This window comes from Gossypium arboreum, chromosome 2 (assembly GCF_025698485.1).
Source record: "Gossypium arboreum isolate Shixiya-1 chromosome 2, ASM2569848v2, whole genome shotgun sequence".
Classification (NCBI taxonomy): domain Eukaryota; kingdom Viridiplantae; phylum Streptophyta; class Magnoliopsida; order Malvales; family Malvaceae; genus Gossypium; species Gossypium arboreum.
Window position 1 is genome coordinate 8846370 of NC_069071.1, and position 21308 is coordinate 8867677.

Consider the following 21308-nt stretch of genomic DNA (forward strand, 5'->3'; position numbering starts at 1 on the left):
TTTTTTTTTTTTGAAAAAGAAATTTTTTATATCATTGTGTAATCTTGTTTCTAGAACAGAATCAATCACAAGTATTATAGGGCTAAAATGTAATGAACCACCCATACTTTAGTGACTTGATCAAAGGGCATTCATACCAGTCAGTAATTATGGAAGTTTAAGTAATTTCAGTTTTTGTGTCAGTTCTTCCATACTCCAAGCCACACTTTACGTGAAACATCTCGTACGATTAATCGATATTTCCTTCTATACTCTCTTCAGTCTTCACAACTGATAGCCCTATACTTTTTCTTCTTGAAAGTCAGTAGAAAATCTGTAAAAATGACCTCATAATCAGGCATTTTGCCATACCCAGGAAAGTAGTTAATGTCAATCACATAAAAGATGTCTCTTGTCCCATGCTCTCGGATCATATCTATATTGAACAATCGAAGGCCCAGCCGGTGACGGAGCTCCTTTGAAAGTCTCTCCAGCAAAGGCCTTGGAGGAACTTCAGCAACGCGGGGGTCCAAATCTGCATCATTAGCAGAAGCAGCAGCCGATGAAACCCTTGGAAAAGGAAAAATACCAGGAACTTTTGCAAGCTGACATTGGTTGACATTGGACAGAGAGAATCTCCTTACAACCTTAATTGCATCCCCAACGATATAAATTTTAAAAAGAATACCATCATGATTCACAAACTCTTGTAGGACCAATGGAGGCTCAAGTTCAGATAGAGAGGACCAATCACATGCAAGAAACAGCTCGTGTGACTTGGCACTTCCATCCACTACTATTTCTTTAGCAACTAAGGGTAACTTCAGCCCAGCTTTAGCAACTTCATCAGGGATGGAAAGCGGATCTTTCATGATAACCATTTGTTTTGGAACACCAACTCTGCCATGGAAGTCTGATAAGTTTAAATCAACAACATCCTGAAGCATTGACTGGCGATTGTGTAGATGTTGTATCGCATATGGAGGATCAATAACAGTTACTTCTGGATGTGTTTGTCGATAGTCCTCAACAATATCGCCCCACTCTTTCCCCAACAACTTGTGTAAAATAATGTCAAAAGGACCCTGGTCTGACAGCGGTAGGTTTACATCAATGGCGACAAATAATATCCCCTTTTTGCAAGCCAAACGCTCAAACTCGGGTTGCAAGAAACTCTTTTTCTTCTTCAATGTCAAAGCATACCCAACAACAAGCTTCTGTTCCTCTTCCTCCCCACCTTCTCCATCAAAGTTTTTCCCCTTTATCCTCATATCTACTCTTTTCTTTTAAAAAAAATACACTAAAAAAACAAAGATATATATTTTCTTCTTTCTTTTGGTTTCTGGGTTTTTCTTCCCTTTGTCAACTTCCTTCTCTGAAGATTGTTCTCCAACAAGAAATGACACCAAAAAAAGATGAAAAATAAACAAAGAATCAAGTTTTTGTTAAACCCTTTCTTCCTCTTTACAATTCTCCCCAAATAAATGCATACATGTCTCGCGGAAATGGGAGTTTTCAGAACCAAAAAAAAAAAAAAACACGAGGAAGAAAATATTGGGTATTGGATTCTTGAAGGGAATATTCAGTTTTAGCAGAAGCAAGATTGGGTTTTTGAATGAAAAGAAGTGAAATTTGAGCAAAATAACAAGAAAACAAAATTATGGTACTAGGATTTGGTGCACTTTTACAAGTACAGTCAACCCCTCTACAACAGTCCATAAAAAATAATCATTGTAAACTTATCATAAAATTTATATAATGTATTTTCATACAATAAAAAAAGTGGAAATTAGGTTAAAAATAGAAAGAAAGTGAGAATTAAATCAACAAATTTAAAAATGTATAACAAGTGCATGCATTATTACTTTTATATATATTTATTTTATAATTTTTCATATGATTAATTATAAAGTTTATAAATCTAACAACTTCAATTAACCAATATGAGTTCTCAAATTAAAATAATTAATCTATCATGAGTAATTAAATTCAAGTAAACAATTTATAAGTTTACAATCTTCTAAATTCATAGTAGAATATTTAATTAAGGAGCTTAATAATTTTATTAAAATGATATCTTTAATTCCATTTATTGAAGATTAATTCTATTTAATAAAATATGATTGGTAGATTTTTTACATGATATTTAGTCATTTTATTGAAATAATATTTTAATTAATATCATTTTCATTTAATAAATGATAATTAATAGACTTGCTTATATGAAATAGCTATAATTTTACTTAAAAATAAAACATAAAAATTAGTTGTCCAAGAAACTTGACCATTATACTGAAATGTTGTTATAGTTAGTAGCTATTATAAAGAGAGTTGACTATAATATGTAAAATAACAAGTTAACATGACATTACATATATGATAATATGTTTGTCGATAAGATCTTAAAAATAGCATAGTTAATTTAATAACTTTCGAATTAAAATTTTAAAAATATCAAATTAAAGTAAAACATAACTTAACCTTTCCTTTTTGCTTGGAAGATTTAGGAGTCCTGTTTCCTTTTAGCATAATTGAATCTATAGCAAAATGGGTAAACAATATTGAAAGCTGCAGAAGGTTTTTGTTGATTGCAGTGAGTTCAGTATTTTATTACAGAGTAAGGCAAACTATGTTCCCTGAACTCAAGATCAAGTGCCAGTATAAGTATCATACACCATAATTAGAGCTACTGAGCTAACAAAGCTTACAATCTTTATTGAGTAGCCTAAGCTGTTTTGCAACATCAGTTATCATCGGTCGATTCTCGGGATTTTCTTGTGTACAACAAAGTGCAATCTTCGCCAAACTTACCAACTCATTACCATTGATTCTTTCACTCAAAATACTTTGATCCACAATTTCGGTTAACCGATTGCTTTCGACATAATTCGACACAAATGCTCTAAAGGGTGCTTCCTCCACATTGTGATCCCCAGATTTTCTTCTAGTTAAAAGCTCAAGTAACAGTATGCCAAAACTATAAACATCAGCCTTTTCATTTATTTTGCATTCCAAAACCTCAGGTGCTATATACCCAACTACCCCGGAGATGGTATCTTCTACGACATGCGATTTTCCTTTCGGAATTGCCACGGAGAGCGAGAAATCAGAAAGCTTAGCAACATAATTCGTATCTATTACTATCGATATCAACGAAAGCCCACGATTAATAACAGGCCTGGACAAGGCAGTATGGAGATATGCAACTGCATTAGCAATATCCATTGCAATCTTTATTCTAGACTTCCATGTTAATGGCTCAAGTTGCCCATCACTAACATCAAACATTAATCTTTGGAGATTCTTTTCACCACCATATTCATAAACAAGCACTGGATTTTGAGTCTCTAAGCAGCATCCAATTAGTTTTAGAACATTCTTGTGCACACTCATTTGTGAGCTAATTACTATATCTGTGATAGCTGTTTCAAGGCATTTGTTATAGCTTTCGTACCGTTTCACAGATATCTCCCGACCACGCAGAAAGCCTTTGTATAACACGAAATGAACGTACCTCGAAATTTCCTGACCGACATCGTAACCTTTCGCTGCTTCGCTCAGCTCCTCGGCGGAGAAAGTACAAATAGGATTACATTTACCATCAGATGAGGCAATAAGCTTTTCTAATAACACACTCCCATTCTTCAACAATGGTCCCTCATCCTTGCTTTGCCTTTTTATTCTGAAACATGATCCCATCTCCCCTTCCTTCAACATACAATAAATACCTGCAAAGATGCTAAATTAGAGACTAATACATTGGGAAAATAGCAAAAAAAGACAATTTTCTTCTAATTGATTGCATTTAACAATACTTTAATTTTATACAGATTAAAAAGAGAGTAAAATAGCAGAAGAGGCAAGCACCTAAAATGGCAGAAAAAAGGGGGAGAAAGTGAAACCCGCAGGAAGATGATAAAAGTCAAACCAGGCATTAGAGTCAATCTCAGGAAGCTTACATTTAAGACCAATAAAAAGGCAAGCAGCTTTCTCTGACTTTCTCTTTTCAAGAATTGATAAGGGACCATTGACATAATAAATCCATTGGATCAGCACTTAGCCCATTGCTCACAAATTTGGGTCCAAATTCACTGTTTCAATTTCATCTCAGTGTTACTTCAATCTCAGAACTAGGTTTTGGCAGGCCTATAATTGATGGTGAGATCCATGGCCCAGTGTAATAATAAACACAAGTAGTAGCTTTGCATATTTAGGAAAATTACAGAACAAGAGAATAAAAAAAATATTTGTGGAGATATATACAGAACTAGACCAAAATAAATACGAATAAAGTCTACTTTTAATGAGACTTACCCAAAATAAATTTGATAGAGAACCCATATGATATTTTTACTCATGATCATAACAAAACGACTTCAATCTTACTTAACTAGCAATAAAGAAATACTAAATATGTTGTAGAATAAAAAGAAAATTAAAAGTTTAAAGAAGTAGAAAACTAGAAAGAAAATATACATTGATATACTCGGAAGGAAAGATTAAAAAGTTGAAAGAAAAATTTATTTATTTTCCTTCATTGCTTAGAAGAGTTTAAAGACGAAAGGATGAAAATGAAAATGTTGAAAATACATTCTTTTATTTTCTCAATCTAAAATGATTTCTTTTAAGCATAGATAAAAACTTATTGCTTTTCTTTTCAACTAAATACACTTAAAACTTATTTTTATTCATATTTCAATGTATTAAAATATAATAAATTATGTTTCATCTCCTTTTAACTTTACATTCTTTTATAAAAGTTGGTAGAATAAATTTAATAAAATTTTAGTTTAAATCTCACTAATTTTATTAACTTAACATGTCTATCACCTTTTAATCAATTAAATAGCTACATTTATATATTAATATTTTCATTATATTCATAACATTAAAAACTCATTACAATATTAAATACAAATTTTACATTTTACTTTTTTAATGTAACATTGTGTTTTTTGTAATATAAAATAATTTTTATCTTTTTTAATCATCTTACTTAAACTATCCACATTTCAATAATAAAACTTTAATTTATAGAAAAAAAATTACTTATATAATTTTTATAACATTTAAAATTGAATTCTTTTATTCTATATGAAAATTTTAAATATTGTTCGCAATATTTATATCATAAATAATATTTAAATTAAATTATTTAATTTTAAATTAAGTTAAGCTCGAATAGTAAAATATTTCTTAAATTATGATAAATGGTTGAAATTTCTTTCCATTAAAAGTGCTATATTACATAACAGAAGGAGCAAAACATTATTTTAAACGAACCCCATGAGATGGCCTGATGGTTAAGGGTGTTCACCGTTCCAGGTTGGTTGTTTGAGCTTTGCGCTATTATTGTAATTAAAAAAAAAACATTATTTCAAACCAAAGTTAATGATAACTTCGTTGTTTTAGGAAACTATTGTAAATTATGTGTGGGTTCTTTTAATTAGATATGATTTTGTTTATTGAGGTTGTTAGAGATTGTGCAACTCGAATCCAATCACTTGTTAAAGAAATAAGTATAGTGGCAAAATAAGGGGATCTATGAGGGCGAAATGCCAAGGATCGTACATTAAGCACAAAATTGGACTGGGGTTGTGACCAAGGGTGCGAGGGCGGAGCTCCTGCAGTACGGACCATAAAGCACAAGTTGAATCCATATAGAACTATTCTTCTATTTGACTTTGATTAGAACAAGGTTTTTCAACCCTCAAATAGATGTAATCGAACCCCTCTTGTATCATTCGTTTTTCAACATTAGTGAATTTCTTCTCATTTGCCCGTGATTTTTTCTCGAAAGGGTTTTTACGTAAAATCTGTGTGTTCTTATTTTTCTTTTCTTATTGCTTTATGATCATTCTACCACCATTATTGACGTACAGAGGTACTCTAAGACACCAACTCACTCTCATTCCATTAAATTATTTAAGATTTCGATAAATTAAAAAATAAAATTTCAACAGAAGGTATTATCTAACGTATATAATGTTCCTCCCAAGACTTCGTATATATATATATATAACAGAACTAAGGCTTATCAACAACTTTTGTTGAGTTTGTAAAATATGTTTTTTTTAATTACATATAATATAATATTAAAATAGATTGATATATTAATATCACAAATTGATTGGACATCAATAATAAACAAATTTACTTAAAACCCTTTGATATTAACAATCATACTAAATTTAAAGATATTAAATTACAAAATTAATAAATATACTAAATTTAAAGATATTAAATTACACTTTTATATTTCCTCTGTCGTAATGGCAGTTCTTTTCTAATTCTGTTTGCTAAGGTTGCAAGTGCAATTAGGACTCTTGTTTCTGGTTAATTAGGGTTTGGATATTGGGTGTTTGACGCGTACAACTCTGATTAATTGAATATAGGAGCGTTTAGTTTGTTTTTTACCGAATCATTGTGATGGAGGACAGTTTAGCGAATTTGGGAATTCATGATGTAGAAGAGGAAATCTGGGCGATGGATGAGGATATGGAGGAGGAGGTGGAACAAGAATTTTTTTTGGTAGAGTGTTTCATGACAACGAGAATGGTAAGCTTCCAAGCCATGAAGAATATGTTGGCTAATGTTTGGCACCCAATTGGTGGCGTAGTTATCTCTGATCTGGGGAAGAAGAGATTTTTATTTAAATTCTTTCATGATGTGAACATTAACAGAGTGATAAATGGGGCACAATGGACCTTTAATAACCATCTGCTGGTTTTTCACAGGCTATTAGAGGATGAGGACCTGATGGAGGTGCCATTGACTTATTCTTTTTTTTTTCTGGGTGCAAATTCATGATTTGTTACCAAGAATGATGTCGAAGATGGTTGCTAAGCAATTTGGTGACTTTATTGGGTCTTTTATTGAATATGATGCAAGGTAGATAGGGAAGGGATACCAGAGTTATATGAGAATACGAGTATTGGTGGATGTGAGGGTTCTATTGAAGAGGATGAAGAAATTAGTGACATCGAATGGAAAACAATTTTATGCGAGATTCCAATATGAAAAGTTGACTTTGTTTTATTTCTTCTGTGGTTGATTGGGCCATGGGGATAGTTTTTGTCTACTATGATTTAAAAGCAAATGTGCAGGATCTAGAATTAGGTTAAGATACATCTTTAAGGGTGCAAGAAAAAAGATCGAATTTTCTCATAAGCGTATGACTTAAGGAGGACATAGGTAGTAGGTTGAAAGGAAACAAGTTTGGAAAGATAGAACAAAACGATGGAAGAATGGAAGGTGAGCAGATGAATTCAAAACTTGAGGGGGGAAGACATGTGAATCCAATTCTAGGTTTTAATTTAAAAGGATGAACAAAAGGGGTGTTGAGGGGAGATGATCAGTATATAAGAGATCCAAAGGAAAGATTGAGAACACAATAGGAAAAAGATAGTCTATTAGCGGAGGTGGAAGGTAAGAAGGGACAAAGAGTGGGACATCCAAATTTGAAAGATGAAATAGATACAATTGAATGCTTGAGGGGTCAAGGGTCAGTCAATCAAACAAAAAGATCGGCAATCGCTAAGAGGTCTACTGACTAGCAGCAATAAAAATATTCTGTTGAAATGTCCAAGAATTGGGGAGTCCTCGAGCTTGTAGGAGGTTTTTAGCATGTTCTGAAAGCCAATTGTCCCCACATGGTCTTCTTGATAGAGACCAAACAAGATAGCTGAAGAATGAAACGTGTTAGGCAAAGATATGATTACTACAATGGGATTGAAGTATCAACAAAAGGTACAAGAGGAGGATTGAATTTAGGATGGGTGGAAGGAAGTAAAGTTAGTTTAAATAGTTTTTTTGAAAAATCACATTGATGAGGAGGTGGAAGATGATTCTGTTGGTAGGCAATGGAGTTTTACAGGATTTTATGGGTCTCTTGACTTTAGATTCAAGTAAATGACTTGAAATTTGTTAAAGTCATTAGGGCAGAATTCGAGGCACCCATAAATAGTGGGTGGGGATTTTAATGAATTTTTATACTCTTTTGAGAAAAAAGGAGGTGTGACAAGAGATAGGGAAAAATGAGAGAAATCAAGAAAATGTTAGATCAATGTCAATTGGAGGATATAGGGTTTATTGGTCCTTGGTATATTTAGGAAAGGGGTAATTTTGAGAACAATAATATAATGAGAGGCTTGATCGCTTTGTGACTAATATGGAAATGTGAGAGTTATTTCCTAAGTACAGGGTCAAGCATTTGGGACATTCTTTTTCGAATCATTGACCTTCGTTATTGAAAATGAAGCTTGATAATTAGAGACCCCAAATACAATATTACTGATTTGAACAGTGGTAGTTACTTGAGGAATCGTGTGAAAAAGAGATAGAAGAGTTATATGAGGGTAGTAATTTAAGTGTTTCGAAGCGTCTTAAGATGGTGGGGAAGGGCTTAATGAAATGGGTGAGTAAATTGAGAATGATGAAAGTTGGAAAGATAAAGGACCTAGAGGAAAGAATGGAGGAGCTCAAGAAAGAGGAACGAATGGACACTATTCTTGGTGATCTTATTGAAATAAAATTAGAACTCAACATGGAAATTGACAAAATGGAATTATATTGGGAACAAAGGGCAAAGGCTATTTGGAAAATAGGAACCGAAATATAACTTTTTTTCATAGGTTTGCCTCACAGAGATAAAGAACAAATAATATAAAGGAACTTGAAAGGGAGGATAGCACATTTGTAACTAATACGAGGGAGATGGTCGAAGTAGCGAAGGAGTATTTCCCAAATCTATTCATATTAGATGGAAGGGGAGAAGTGATGCGAGGTCTTGAGGAGTTGAGAAGAGCATAGCGGGAGAAATGAATAAGATGTTAATGAAAGAATATACAATTGAGGAAATTATATCAGCATTAAAAGAGATGGCCCCACTGAAGCCAGTAGGGGGCGATGGATTTCTTGCTCTATTTTTTAAAAATTTTTGGCATATCATTAGTAAAGAAGTGGGGGAGTTTTGTCTTAACATTTTTAACGAAGAGGAGTCTTTGGAAAATATTAACTCTACATTTATTGTGTTAACTCTTAAAACTTCTAGACCAGGTAATTTAAGAGATTTTAGACCTATTAGCCTTTGTTCTGTTTTATACAAAATTATCTCAAAAGTGGTGGCTAATCGATTTCGGAAAGTGCTTGATGTATACATTGATAAAGCACAAAGTACGTTTGTATCAAGAAGAATGATTATTGATAATGTTCTCCTTGCTTATGAGATTTTGCATATGCTCAAGCAGAAAAGAGTGGAGAAAGTAAGTTCATTTTTTCTTAAGCTCAATATGAGCAAGGCATATGACAAAGTGGAATGCGGATTTATTTAAGAAATGATGGTAAAAATGGGCTTTGATGTGAAGTGGATTAATTTCATAATGAGATGTATTATTTTCGTTTCTTATTCTGTTTGTTTAAATGGAGAAAGATGGGAGAAGTTCGAACCAAATAGAGGGCTAAGACAAGGCGACCCTCTTAGCCCCTTTTTTATTTTTAATCTGTGGGGAGAGACTCTCAGCGTTAATGAGAATGGGCTAGTAAGGGAAGAAAAATAATAGGAGTGAAGGTAAGTAGAAAGGGCCCGGATGTAACATTCCTAACCTACATCCGTCGTAGAAACAGGGTTTCGAAGCATGACCAAAATTTACATATCAAATACAGACATTTTCATATCATTAAACATACATATTGTCCCTTATTTGAGCTCTCGAGGCTCAAAATACATATTAGAAACAAGTCGAGACTAAATCGGGTACTCAATTTTTTTTTTTTGCAAAATGTCAAAATTTTTCCAAGGTGCAGGGGACACACGCTCGTGTGGCCAGGCCATGTATATCACACAGTCAAGAGACACACTCGTGTCTCAGGATGTGTGGGCATTCGAAGTAGGGACACACGGCCATGTCCCAGCCCTTGTCCAATTTAAGGTGCAAATTAACTTGGGTCACACGGCCAAGCCACACGCCCGTGTGCTAGGCCGTGTGAGCATATTAACTTGCATTAAATAGGTGCAGGGGTCACAAGGCCAAGCCACACGCCCGTGTGATCATACTGACTTGTATTAAATAGGTGCAGATGTCACACAACCAAGCCACACACCCGTGTGCTAGGTCGTGTAAAAATTTCTGAGCATTCTGTTTTGCAATTTTAAAGATGCAGGGGACACATGGCCAAACCACACGCCTATGTGCTAGGCCATGTGTCACACACGGCTGAGACACATGCTCGTGTCTCTGCTAATGTGGACGAAAATAGGTCAATTCCAAGGCCACTTTTTCTCACCCAATTTGTCTTCCACCTACATCAACACTTTAACATTTTCACCAACCAATACAATATATTTAAATCAAACCAAAACCAAGTTTAACATATATCATAACACCCCATATGTTCAAGTATTCAGTCTTACCTAATTGACCATGTAAACCTATATGCATATTTCTCCAATCATATTATCTCAAACCATACATTATCATACTCATAAATTATTAATTACTCAACCACATTAAACACAACAATCATATTAAGCCACACATATATATACATATCAAAAATATGTCCAACTCAAGTTATTCCAATGGTTATTTACAACAAAATATATTTTTAAGACTATATTGGCTAAATTACCCTATACATGCCATTAATAACCAAAATTAGTTTTCTATATATACCGAAATGGTCTAATGGTTAGTGTGAAGATATCTCCGCCAAGCTTCCAACCCAACAAGCTTCTGAATTACTTGACAATGTTCGTGTACACAAAAGCTACTAATCCTCTACTTTCTCTTTTCCTCGATTTAACTCCGTATTTGATCTATCCGAAGCCAATTAAGTAAAATAAACTTGCTACCTTCAAGTTGTTCTAACTAGGGTTTTTGTGTAAAAATAATTTGGGAAAGATGATAATATGATGATATTTTCATTATTTAATCATTTATAATCTTTTATCTTTTACTTTCTAATTTCATCATTTCTTTATCAATTTTTCAATTGATGACTAATCATACTTATCTACTAACTCCTCATAATGGTCTATTTGCCATATAAGGGCCTTAAAATTTGAATTCCATAGCTATTTGATCCCTTTAACTACTAGAATTCAACTTTTGCATGTTATGTAATTTGGTCATTTTATCAATTAAACATGTAATTGGTAAATTTTGCTTAACAAAATGTTTATACGATATTTCTATCATACGGTAGACCATAAAATAATATTAAAATAAATTTTCTTCCAATCTTGGATTTGTGGTCCCAAAACCACTGTTTTGATTTCACTGAAAACGGGCTGTTACAACTCTCCCCCCTTAAAAAATTTTCGTCCTCGAAAATCTTACCAATAAAGAAGTTCGGATATTGCTTTCTCCTTATTTCTTCATGTTCCCAGGTAGCTTCTTCTATAGTGTGTCATTTCCAGAGAACTTTTACTAAAGCTACCTTTTTATTTCTCAATTCTTTCGTCTCACGTGCCAGAATTTTGATCAGTTCCTCACTGTAAGTCATATCAGGCTGAATCTCAACCTCCGTCGGAGAAATAATATGTGAAAGATCTGACCGATATCGTCGTAACATAGACACATGAAAAACATTATGGATCTTTTTTAATTCTGATGGTAAAACCAGTCGATACATAACATGTCTGATTCTTTTAGTGATCTCATATGGCCCAATAAATCGTGGACTCAGTTTTCCTTTACGGCCAAACCGAAAAACTTTCTTCCAAGGCAAAACCTTCAAGAATACCTTATTGCCCACCTGAAATTCTATTTCTTTTCATTTAAGATCTACATAGGACTTCTGACGATTAGAAGCTGCTTTTAGGTTATCTTGGATTACTTTTACCTTTTCTTCGGTTTCACAAATTAAATCAACTCCATGTATCTTATTCTCATTGAGTTTAGTCCAATACAATAGAGTTATAAATTTACGACCATACAGAGCTTCATATGGTGCCATTTTAATACTTGACTGATAATTATTATTATATGCGAATTTGACTAACAGCAGATATTTCTCTCAATTACCTTCGAATTCTAAAATAAAACACCTAAGCATATATTAAAGAATTTGTATCACATGTTCGAACTGACCAGCAGTTTGAGGATGGAATGCAGTGCTTAAATGTAATTGTGTATTGTGTACCCAGAGCTTCTTGCAACTTGTTTCAGAATCGGGATGTGAACCGTGGATCTCTATCGAAAATAATAGAGACTGGCACTCCATGTAGTCTGACAATTTCAGAAACATATAATTTTGCTAATCTAACCAGGGAGAAATCCATACATACCGAAATGAAATGTGTAGACTTTGTCAATCAGTCAACGATTACCCAAATGACATCTTTTTTTTTTAGAGATAAGGGTAACCCTAATATAAAGTCTATAGTAACTCTTTCTTGTCGCATCCTCATCATGGAACTGATCTATCTTTCCTTGGAACTGGTTTATCTTTCTTTGAAACTGCCACAATGCTTCGGAAGGTATCCAACTTACTTTGCTGTCGGGAAGTCCCTTCCATTAAACTAAGTATTCATGCCGCAGTCAATGGTACTTTTATCTAATCACACGATCTGCCTCAATGTTTTCAACTTCACAGTTGTAAGAGACCTTTACCCCTATTGGTACTCGTTCGGACTTACCTCGATTCAGATCCTCTTGATCCACATGGAATGGCTTAAGCATGCTTACATAAAATACTGGGTGGACTTTGAGCTTTTCTGGAAACGCAAGCTTGTAAGCCATCTTGCCTACTCCCTTCACAACTTTAAACAATCCTCATAGCTTCGAACAAGCCCCTTGTGCAAACCCGTCTATCACAACATCAAGTGTAGTTAGGAAAAGACAGAGTCACCCACCTGAAATTGCATATCTCTTCGATTCTGATCGACCCACTTCTTGTTGCGCTTACTTGCCTTGTGTAAACAAGCTCTAGCCAAGTCATTCTTCCCTTGCCAATCTTTCGCAAATTGATAAGCTACAGGATTTGGTCTTGTATAATGGGTCACCACAGCATTGGGTGTAAGTGGATGTTGGCCCGTCACTATCTCGAACGGGCTTTGATTCGTGGCCCCACTTTGCTGCAAGTTTTATGAAAATTGGGCCACATCCAATAACTTTGGCCAATCCTTTTGTGTGGCACTCACATAGTGCCGAAGATATGTTTCCAACAACGCATTCACTCGTTCAGTTTGCCCATCTGTTTGCGGATGTATGCTTGTGGAATAGTTCAACTTTGAGCCCATTGACTTGAACAACTTTGTCTAGAACCGACTCGTAAATTACCCATCTTGATCACTGATAGTAGACAGTGGCACTCCCTAATATTTCACCACGTGTCTAAGAAATAAATGGGCTGGCTCCTTAGCAGGGCACTCATTGGAATAAACGTCACATACTTTGAAAACCTATCCACCACAACAAGAATACTTACAAACCCATTAGACTTAGGCAAACCAACAATAAAATCCATGGATACACTTTCTCATGGTCTTTCCAAAATGGACAAGGGTTGTAGCAAACCGGCTGGACTCTTTAACTCGACCTTGTCTTGTTGGCATGCTAGACAAGTCTTCACATAGGTCTCCATATCTCACCCATATGAGGCCAATAATAACGATCCTCCAAAAGGGCTAAGGTTCGGTGCATCCCTGGATGGCCCGTCTATCTCGAGTCATGACACTCCTTCATGACTTCCTTGTGTACTTTCCCATAGTAGAGCACATAGAGACAGTGCCCATGAGCGTATAGTAGCTCCCTATCAAGCCAAAATCTCCTCGTTTTCCTCTCGTTGGCGAGTTCAATCAAGCTTTTGGCTATGGGATCATAGGACAATCCCTCTTGAATGTACTCTAATAAGGACCCATCGGGTTGGCTGATTGCCGCATATTCCATCTTTTGGCTAAGTGCATCAGCCATAATGTTGGCACTCCCTGGCTTATACTCTATGTAAAATCAAACTCAGCTAGGAAAATCTGCCAACGAGCCTATTAGGAAGATAACTTTTCTATGTTAGAGAAAAACTGTTGGCAATGTTATCGGTAAGGACCACGAACCTAGAACCCAATAAATAATGCCTCCATATGCGCAAGGAATGCACCACAACGGTCAACTCCTTTTCTTGGACCATGTATTTTCACTCTGTCACATTTAGCTTTCGACTCTTGAAAGTAATTGGATGCCCATCTTACGTCAGTACTCCCCCAATGACATAATCTGATGCATCCGTGCATGCCTCATAAGGCTTCGAGTAATCCGACAATGTAAGTACGGGCTCCCACGTCATCACTTACTTCAATTGATTAAAGGCCCTATCACACTGTGGATTCCAATCCCATACTTTACCATTTTTCAACATGTCTGTCAAAGGTGCGGTAATTCTAGAGTAGCCTTTGATAAAGCGTCAATAGTAATTTGCCAACCCAAGGAAGATTTCAACTCTGTCACATTGGTTGAAGACTCCCACTTAACAATGGCCCGAATCTTCCTCTCATCCATCCGAATCTTGCCACCTCCCACAATGTGGCCTAAAAATGACACATCTTATTGAGCAAATGAGCATTTCTCTTCTTTGACAAACAACTCATTTTCCCTTAAAGTTTGGAACACTTCCCTCAAATGTTCCATATGCTCGTCAAGTGACTTACTGTATACCACAATATTTTCAAGGTAAACAACCACGAAACTAACAATGAAAGGTTGAAGTACCTTATTCATCAGGGTGCAGAATGTAGCTGGGGCATTCGTGAGTACCAAGAACTCATACTAACCATATTGCGTCACACAAGCTATCTTTGGTTCGTCCCCCTCGGCTATCCGAACTTAATGGTACCCTGATCTTAAGTCCAACTTGGTAAACCATCTCGCACTACCAAACTAATCAAACAAGTCTGCAATAAAATGAATAGGGTACCTATTTTTCACACTGATCTTGTTTAGAGCCCGATAATTAATGCACATATTTAACGATCCATCATGTTTCTTTTGAAACAATACCGGTACATCATACGGAGATTTAGATGGCCTAATGAATCCCTCATCTAAAAGCTCCTTCAACTATTTTCGCAGTTCTTCCAATTCCAGTGAGGACATACAGTATGGGGCTTAGTTGGCGGCACTATGTTGGTAACTTTGTGGGCATCACATCCCGAAAAGACTGTAATATTTGGCTTACTTCCTTAGGGTTCTCACCAACAGACTTAACGGTTTCCTCCATCTTCAAGATGGTTATGTAGGATACTTCATCTTTACGTACTCCCTTAGCAAATTAGATTACGGATAATGTTTTTCCCTCCATGCTCCCCTTTCTTGTCAATCTCACCATGAATTGATGGTTCAAATTCGAAATCACCATGTAATTACCGAAAGGAATAATAGACGTATTTTCAATCTTGATTGGAACATTTTCTGAGCTCACCGTTTTGATCCTACCCGGCTCATTTTCAATTTTGAGGCCAAGTTTATGAGTAGCCCCTTTGGACATGAAAAAAATCAAACGCCCCCGTATTGATAAGTGCATTCAACTTTCTGCCAGCCACAATAATGTCTGCAAACATCAACCCATGACTTGTCTTATCTTCGACACGCCCTAGTATCGAAACAAGATTGTTATCCTTCACATCTGACTCCACTTTTGCTTTTAGAACGGAGAGTGCGACCTTCTTTGGACTGTCCTTAATCATATATGGGCCATCACAATGGAAGCAACTTATAGGCCCACCTTTCCTTTTGTCCCAAGGCTTCCTACCGTTGCCATTCCTAGTGGGTCTTTCTTTGTCTCCTCTACTATTTCCCTTTGGATTGAATTTGGGCTTAGAAGACTCAAGCTTGTCTTTCTTCCCACCAAATTTAGCAAACGATTCTGCTACAGACATGGCCTTGGTAAACTCTTGGACTCCTCGGCATTGCAACTCTTGCTTCGCCCATGGTTTCAACCCATCTATGAAGGAAAATAACACCTTTTTCTCACCTATATCTGAGATTTGAAGCATGAGTTCGCTAAATTTCTGCATATACTCCCTCACAGTTCCTTGTTGCGAAAGTTGATGTAACTTTTCCCCAGCCTCATCCTCGACATAATATGGATAAAACTGTGCCTTGAACTCACATTGGAACTATTTTCATGTCTCAATTTCAGACCCATTACATCTCACATCGGTGGGCCGACGATGCCACTATAATAAGACAACGTTAATAAGATACATAGCAGCAGTAATTACCTTAGTGGCATCGTCCGTGATGCTTTTGGCACGGAAGTATTACTCAGCTCTCTAGAGAAAATTTTTCACATCTCTTGCAGACCTTGTTCCCTTGAACTCTTTAGGCTTGGGAACATCCACACTAGGCTTGGGTGCGACAACAACAAACCCTCCCTTGCCCAAAGCAGCCTTGTAGATTGTGAGTTCACCCTTGAGCTCCGCAATCTCCTCTTTCAAGGCCGTCATCATAGCCTCAATGGCATCATCTCTACCAGTCAGCTTTTCAACATAGTTCGACACATACTCTTTGAGCTACTCTTGCACGGATTGCAACTCATCCATTTGCCTATTATCAACATCATCAATCCTCTCCTTGGTATCTCCTATGGATTCCTCGAGAGTGACGACTCGATCCTCCAAAGCCGATAGTATATCCCTCGAACGACTAGCTTTTCTAACCCTCTCACGGGTCTCCATTCCTTCAAAATTCTCAGCAAATTCTTTTGACATCTTTCAACTGTGCCTTTAAACGCTAGCCCGGATACCAACTGTCACAGACTTAAAGTTTTCACAAGCAATCCATGCTGCCTTAGGTAGTTTCTTCACTCAAAATTGCTTAAATCAACCTAACTCGCAACAATTGAAGATTCAACAGAACTCCTCTAAGGCACCCACAAAGAATAGCAGAAGAACGAAGTAAGAACAAACTTGAAAGATGAACAAAAGTCACAAAAAAGCAAGGATACTTGAGATAAAAGTTTGAGTGAACACTTTCAAAATTCTATTAATAACTAAATGAATTACAATAAGGGGAAAAGACCTCTATTTATAGCTGAGCCTCCCCAAAATCAACAGTACAGATTAAATATATCAATGGCTAAGATTAAAAAACAAGTAACAATAAAGCATTTTCAATCTTGATTGGAACAATAGACATGCCCGTGTCACAGGCCGTGTGGACATTAGAAATGAGATCACATGGTTGTGTCTCAGCCTGTATCCTACCACGTGTAACTCCTTGACTTGGGTCACACGACCAACCACATGCCCGTGTAATTAGCCTGTGTACCCTTCAAAATGGCTCCACACGCCCATGTGCTAGGCCGTGTAGTAGGCTGTGTGAAAACTGAAGGGTATACTAACTTATGCCATACGGCCAAGTCACATGCCCGTGCGTTGAGCCGTGTGGGGCTACTGACTTGATTTCTAAATAAGTACCAGGGGACACACGGCCGTGTCATCTAACTGTCTGTCACACACGACAGAGACACATGCCCGTGTCTCTACTAGTGTGGACAAAAATAGGCTATTTTCCAAGCTATTTTTCTCACCCAAAGAGGTTCCAACATGCACACCTTAATATGAACACAATCATGGCATAAATAGACTCTCAAAACCAACCAATATCAAGACTATATCATGTACTAATCACACATACAACATGATAACCACAAGCACATTCATTTGACCACTTTTAAACATACTAAAAATGGTTCCAAAGTATACCTAAATGCTCAATTACCTATTTTAGACTTTGTGCCTAACTTAGTATACATACCCATCTCAATTCTAACCATATGCTTCATAAAATACCAATTCACAACAAGCCATTCACACAGCAATTATATACAACATATCAGAAGGCCATTTATACATATTTTCATAACTAAGTATACCAAAACAAGCCAAATCACATCGCTATACACATAACCAAAACATTCATCATTTATAAGCCAAATAAATTGGCTATATATATTACCAACTTATAGGCCATATTAACCACAACACCTATACATGCCATATAACCAAGTACACAAGTTCAAAAGTGCCAAAATGATAGCTAAATAGTGTGATGAGATCTCCGACAGCTTCCAAATCCGAGCAAGCTTTGAAATCCCTATAAAACACAGAAAAGTAAACAAAGTAAGCTATAAAGTTTAGTAAGCTCGTATTGCTAATAAGTATAACTTACCATCATTCACAAATTAAGTAATCTAAACATAATATACTACAACTCAACTTGATTACTAGGCTAACATGTATTTATCCACATAATAAATCATGAAATTAACAAATTTCATGGATTCAATGGGTATATGGTTTACGTACATACCTGTACTGATACGTATTAATCTCTTAACCTTTCATGCCATCAATATACCCGTTGAACCATTAGGAATAATATCAGATACTCAAAAATCTCGCACCCTAAGTGCCAATACATGATCGAAACCATCTCAATCTCATATCTCATATGTAAATGCTCATCTCGAGCTATCACCGGGTCTGCTCACACAAGCTGACGGTCAAGACATAGCTACATGGTGCTGCTCACACAAGCTGACGAGAATCCGCAACACACGCTGAAAAATTCAACCACTGGTAGAACGTGCGGACCAACACCCAAAACACTATAATCCCTAATGATATGTCATCTGTATCCTATCTATTCTTAAGGTTCAACCAAGATTTCACATTGCCAAATCTTCGTCGAACATTTTCGTAAGATCGTATTCACAAATAATGCAACTATAGAGCATTTAAAACACAAATACTACGAATTTACCTCAGATTTATACGGAGAGAATCGAGCTATCAATCAACTATTTTATTTTTCCCCTGATCTAATTCCGAACTTCTCTTTTCTTAATCTATATATAATCAAATTTAACTTATTCAAAATATATTCTATTCAATCCAGTCCAAAAATTCATATTATGGAAAATTTACACTTTTACCCTTTATATTTTAACATCATTACAATTTGGTCCCTAGCTCATAAAAATGCAAATTCATGCAATTAAGTCCACACCCATGCTGTCAGAATTTCACCTATACTCATAGCAGCCCATACTTTTCATTATTTCACACATTTACCACATAATTTATCACATTTCCCAATTTAATCCCTAATTGACAATTTTATCAAAAATTACTTAACAAATGTTGTTTATCTAACAACAACTATTCATTTTCTATCATCAAACATCAAAATACACAATTATTCATCAATGGTAAAACCCTATATTTTTAACAGTTTCACAAATTAGTCCTTGAGCTAGCTAGATTAAGCTACAACGATTCCAAAAACATAGAAATCATAAAAAATGGGACAAAAAAAATACCTAAATGGACAATGGAAGCTTGGCCGAATGTTAAAGACAACAATGACTTTCTTCTTCTTCACAATCGGTTGAAGAAACAAAATTAAAGATGACAACTTTAATTATTTTATTTATTTTATCTTTATTTACTAATTTACTTAATTAACCTTTAAAAACATTAATAATTACACAAAATACCAAGCCATTATCATCCACTTACTCATTAATGGGCTAATCACCATATAAGGATCTCTATTTTAAAGTTCTATAGCTATTAAACACCTTTAGCTAATAGAACTCAACTTTTATACTTTATGCGATTTAGTCATTTTTATCAAATTAAGCATTCAAACGATAAAATTTCTTAACGAAATTTTTATACAATTATACTATCATGTTGTAGACCTCAAAATAATAATAAAATAAGTATTTCAACCTTGGATTTGTGGTTCTGAAACCATTGTTCTGATTTGACTAAAAACAAGCTGTTACACGACTGATTTGAGTGGCTAACTGCTATTTGTTTTTAGGGTTTTTGTTTGATTCAGGCCATGGGCTTTGTCTGTTTTGTTTTTTAGGCCTGTTAGGTTGTTTTAGGTTTTTGTTTTTGTTTGTTTTGGCTAAAGTTTTTTTAATAAAAGCAGTTCAGCATTTTGTTCAAAAAAATTTTATTTAAAAAGAAGGTATAATGACTTTATTTGGTCCTCCAAATTCACAAAAAAAAGTTATTTTAGATTTATATTTAATTTTCATCTTTTTAGCTCTTAAACTTATTTTGCTTGTCAAATCATTGATGGAAAAATTAACATATATTAACTTTGCTAACATGGCATTTATGTGTATGCCACATTAGCAATTAATTAATTTTAAAAATTTAAAACATATTTTAAAAATTGTTAATTTTATATTTTATATATTTTAAATAATTTAAATAATTTATATTTTTAATTTTAAAAATTTAAAATGAACTAATTGTTGCATGGCATCCATGTGTATGCCACATCAACAAAGTTAATAAATGTTAATTTTTTTATCTATTTTGGGGTGATTTGACTAAAAACACAAATTTAAGGGCTAAACAACAACGTAAATTTCAAAGGCCAAAAGAGATGAAAAAATTAAATGAAAAGAGAATATGATTTTTTTTTTAAAATTGGAAGGCCAGATAAATCATTATGCATTTAAGGAAAAGAAAATATATGATAGTTGTTAAAATATATATTTTCTATGTGAAACATTTGATTTAATTTGCTTTTTATATATCAATGTTTGGTTTTTGTCAATCAGTGATGTAAATGATTAAATTATGGCTCAACTTTTTAAAGGTTGCTTACATAAGGGTCAAATTTTTTCAAATGGTTAAATAACGGTCTACCCTTTAAAAAATTGCTTAAGTAAGGATTTTTCACGTATTTCAACCTAATTTATAAAAAAAATTAAGTAAATGCTGACGTGTTTAGAATAAAACACATAACACCTGAATTAGATATTGCTTGAAAAGAAAAGAAAAGAAAGCAGTCAAAACATAATTTGGAACCTGATACAACATTTGAGAAGCCATTATTTGATCACTCTTGAAAATGTTTGACCCTTATTTGAGCATTTTTTAAAACATTAAGCCCTTATATGACCATTGTAAATGTCCAAATTTGTCCGGGCCCAATAAACAATAATCAAGCAGTCCAATTTACATATTAAATAGCCCAAATTAAAACCCAATTACAAACCCAAAATTTAAGAAACCCTAAAGCCCAACTAGCCCAACACCTAAACTAAACACAAAGGACCCTAGCCGCCTCTGCCATCGGACACCACTCCACCCTATGCGCGCCGCACGTCAGCAAGGCCCTCCCACATGCTACTGTCGCTTCCACGCGCTTCAGACGCCACTGACATCACCTGCAACACGCAAACGAAGAAAAAAAAAGAAGAAAAAACAAAAAAAGAACCAATGACAAAGCAAAGAAATATTGATTTCTAAACAATGTTAAATGGCTATAAAGGCGAAAAAAAAAGTCTTGTAAAGAGGA

The 21308-nt window shown here is 35.0% G+C and overlaps 2 protein-coding genes across 2 annotated transcripts; both read right to left on the reverse strand.

Annotated features, from left to right (window-relative positions):
* Positions 1–1662, reverse strand: LOC108466720 (inositol-tetrakisphosphate 1-kinase 2-like). The gene has a single exon (XM_017767091.2). It carries the CDS (start codon positions 1248–1250, stop codon positions 258–260), a length of 993 nt encoding a protein of 330 aa, XP_017622580.1. The 5' UTR covers positions 1251–1662; the 3' UTR covers positions 1–257.
* Positions 1663–2557: 895 nt separating this feature from the next.
* Positions 2558–3981, reverse strand: LOC108466537 (non-functional pseudokinase ZED1-like). Its single transcript, XM_017766901.2, has 2 exons — positions 3847–3981; positions 2558–3707 (listed from the first exon to the last, which is right to left on the reverse strand). Exon 2 carries the CDS (start codon positions 3694–3696, stop codon positions 2674–2676), a length of 1023 nt encoding a protein of 340 aa, XP_017622390.1. The 5' UTR covers positions 3697–3707; positions 3847–3981; the 3' UTR covers positions 2558–2673.
* Between the last annotated feature and the right edge of the window lie 17327 nt (positions 3982–21308).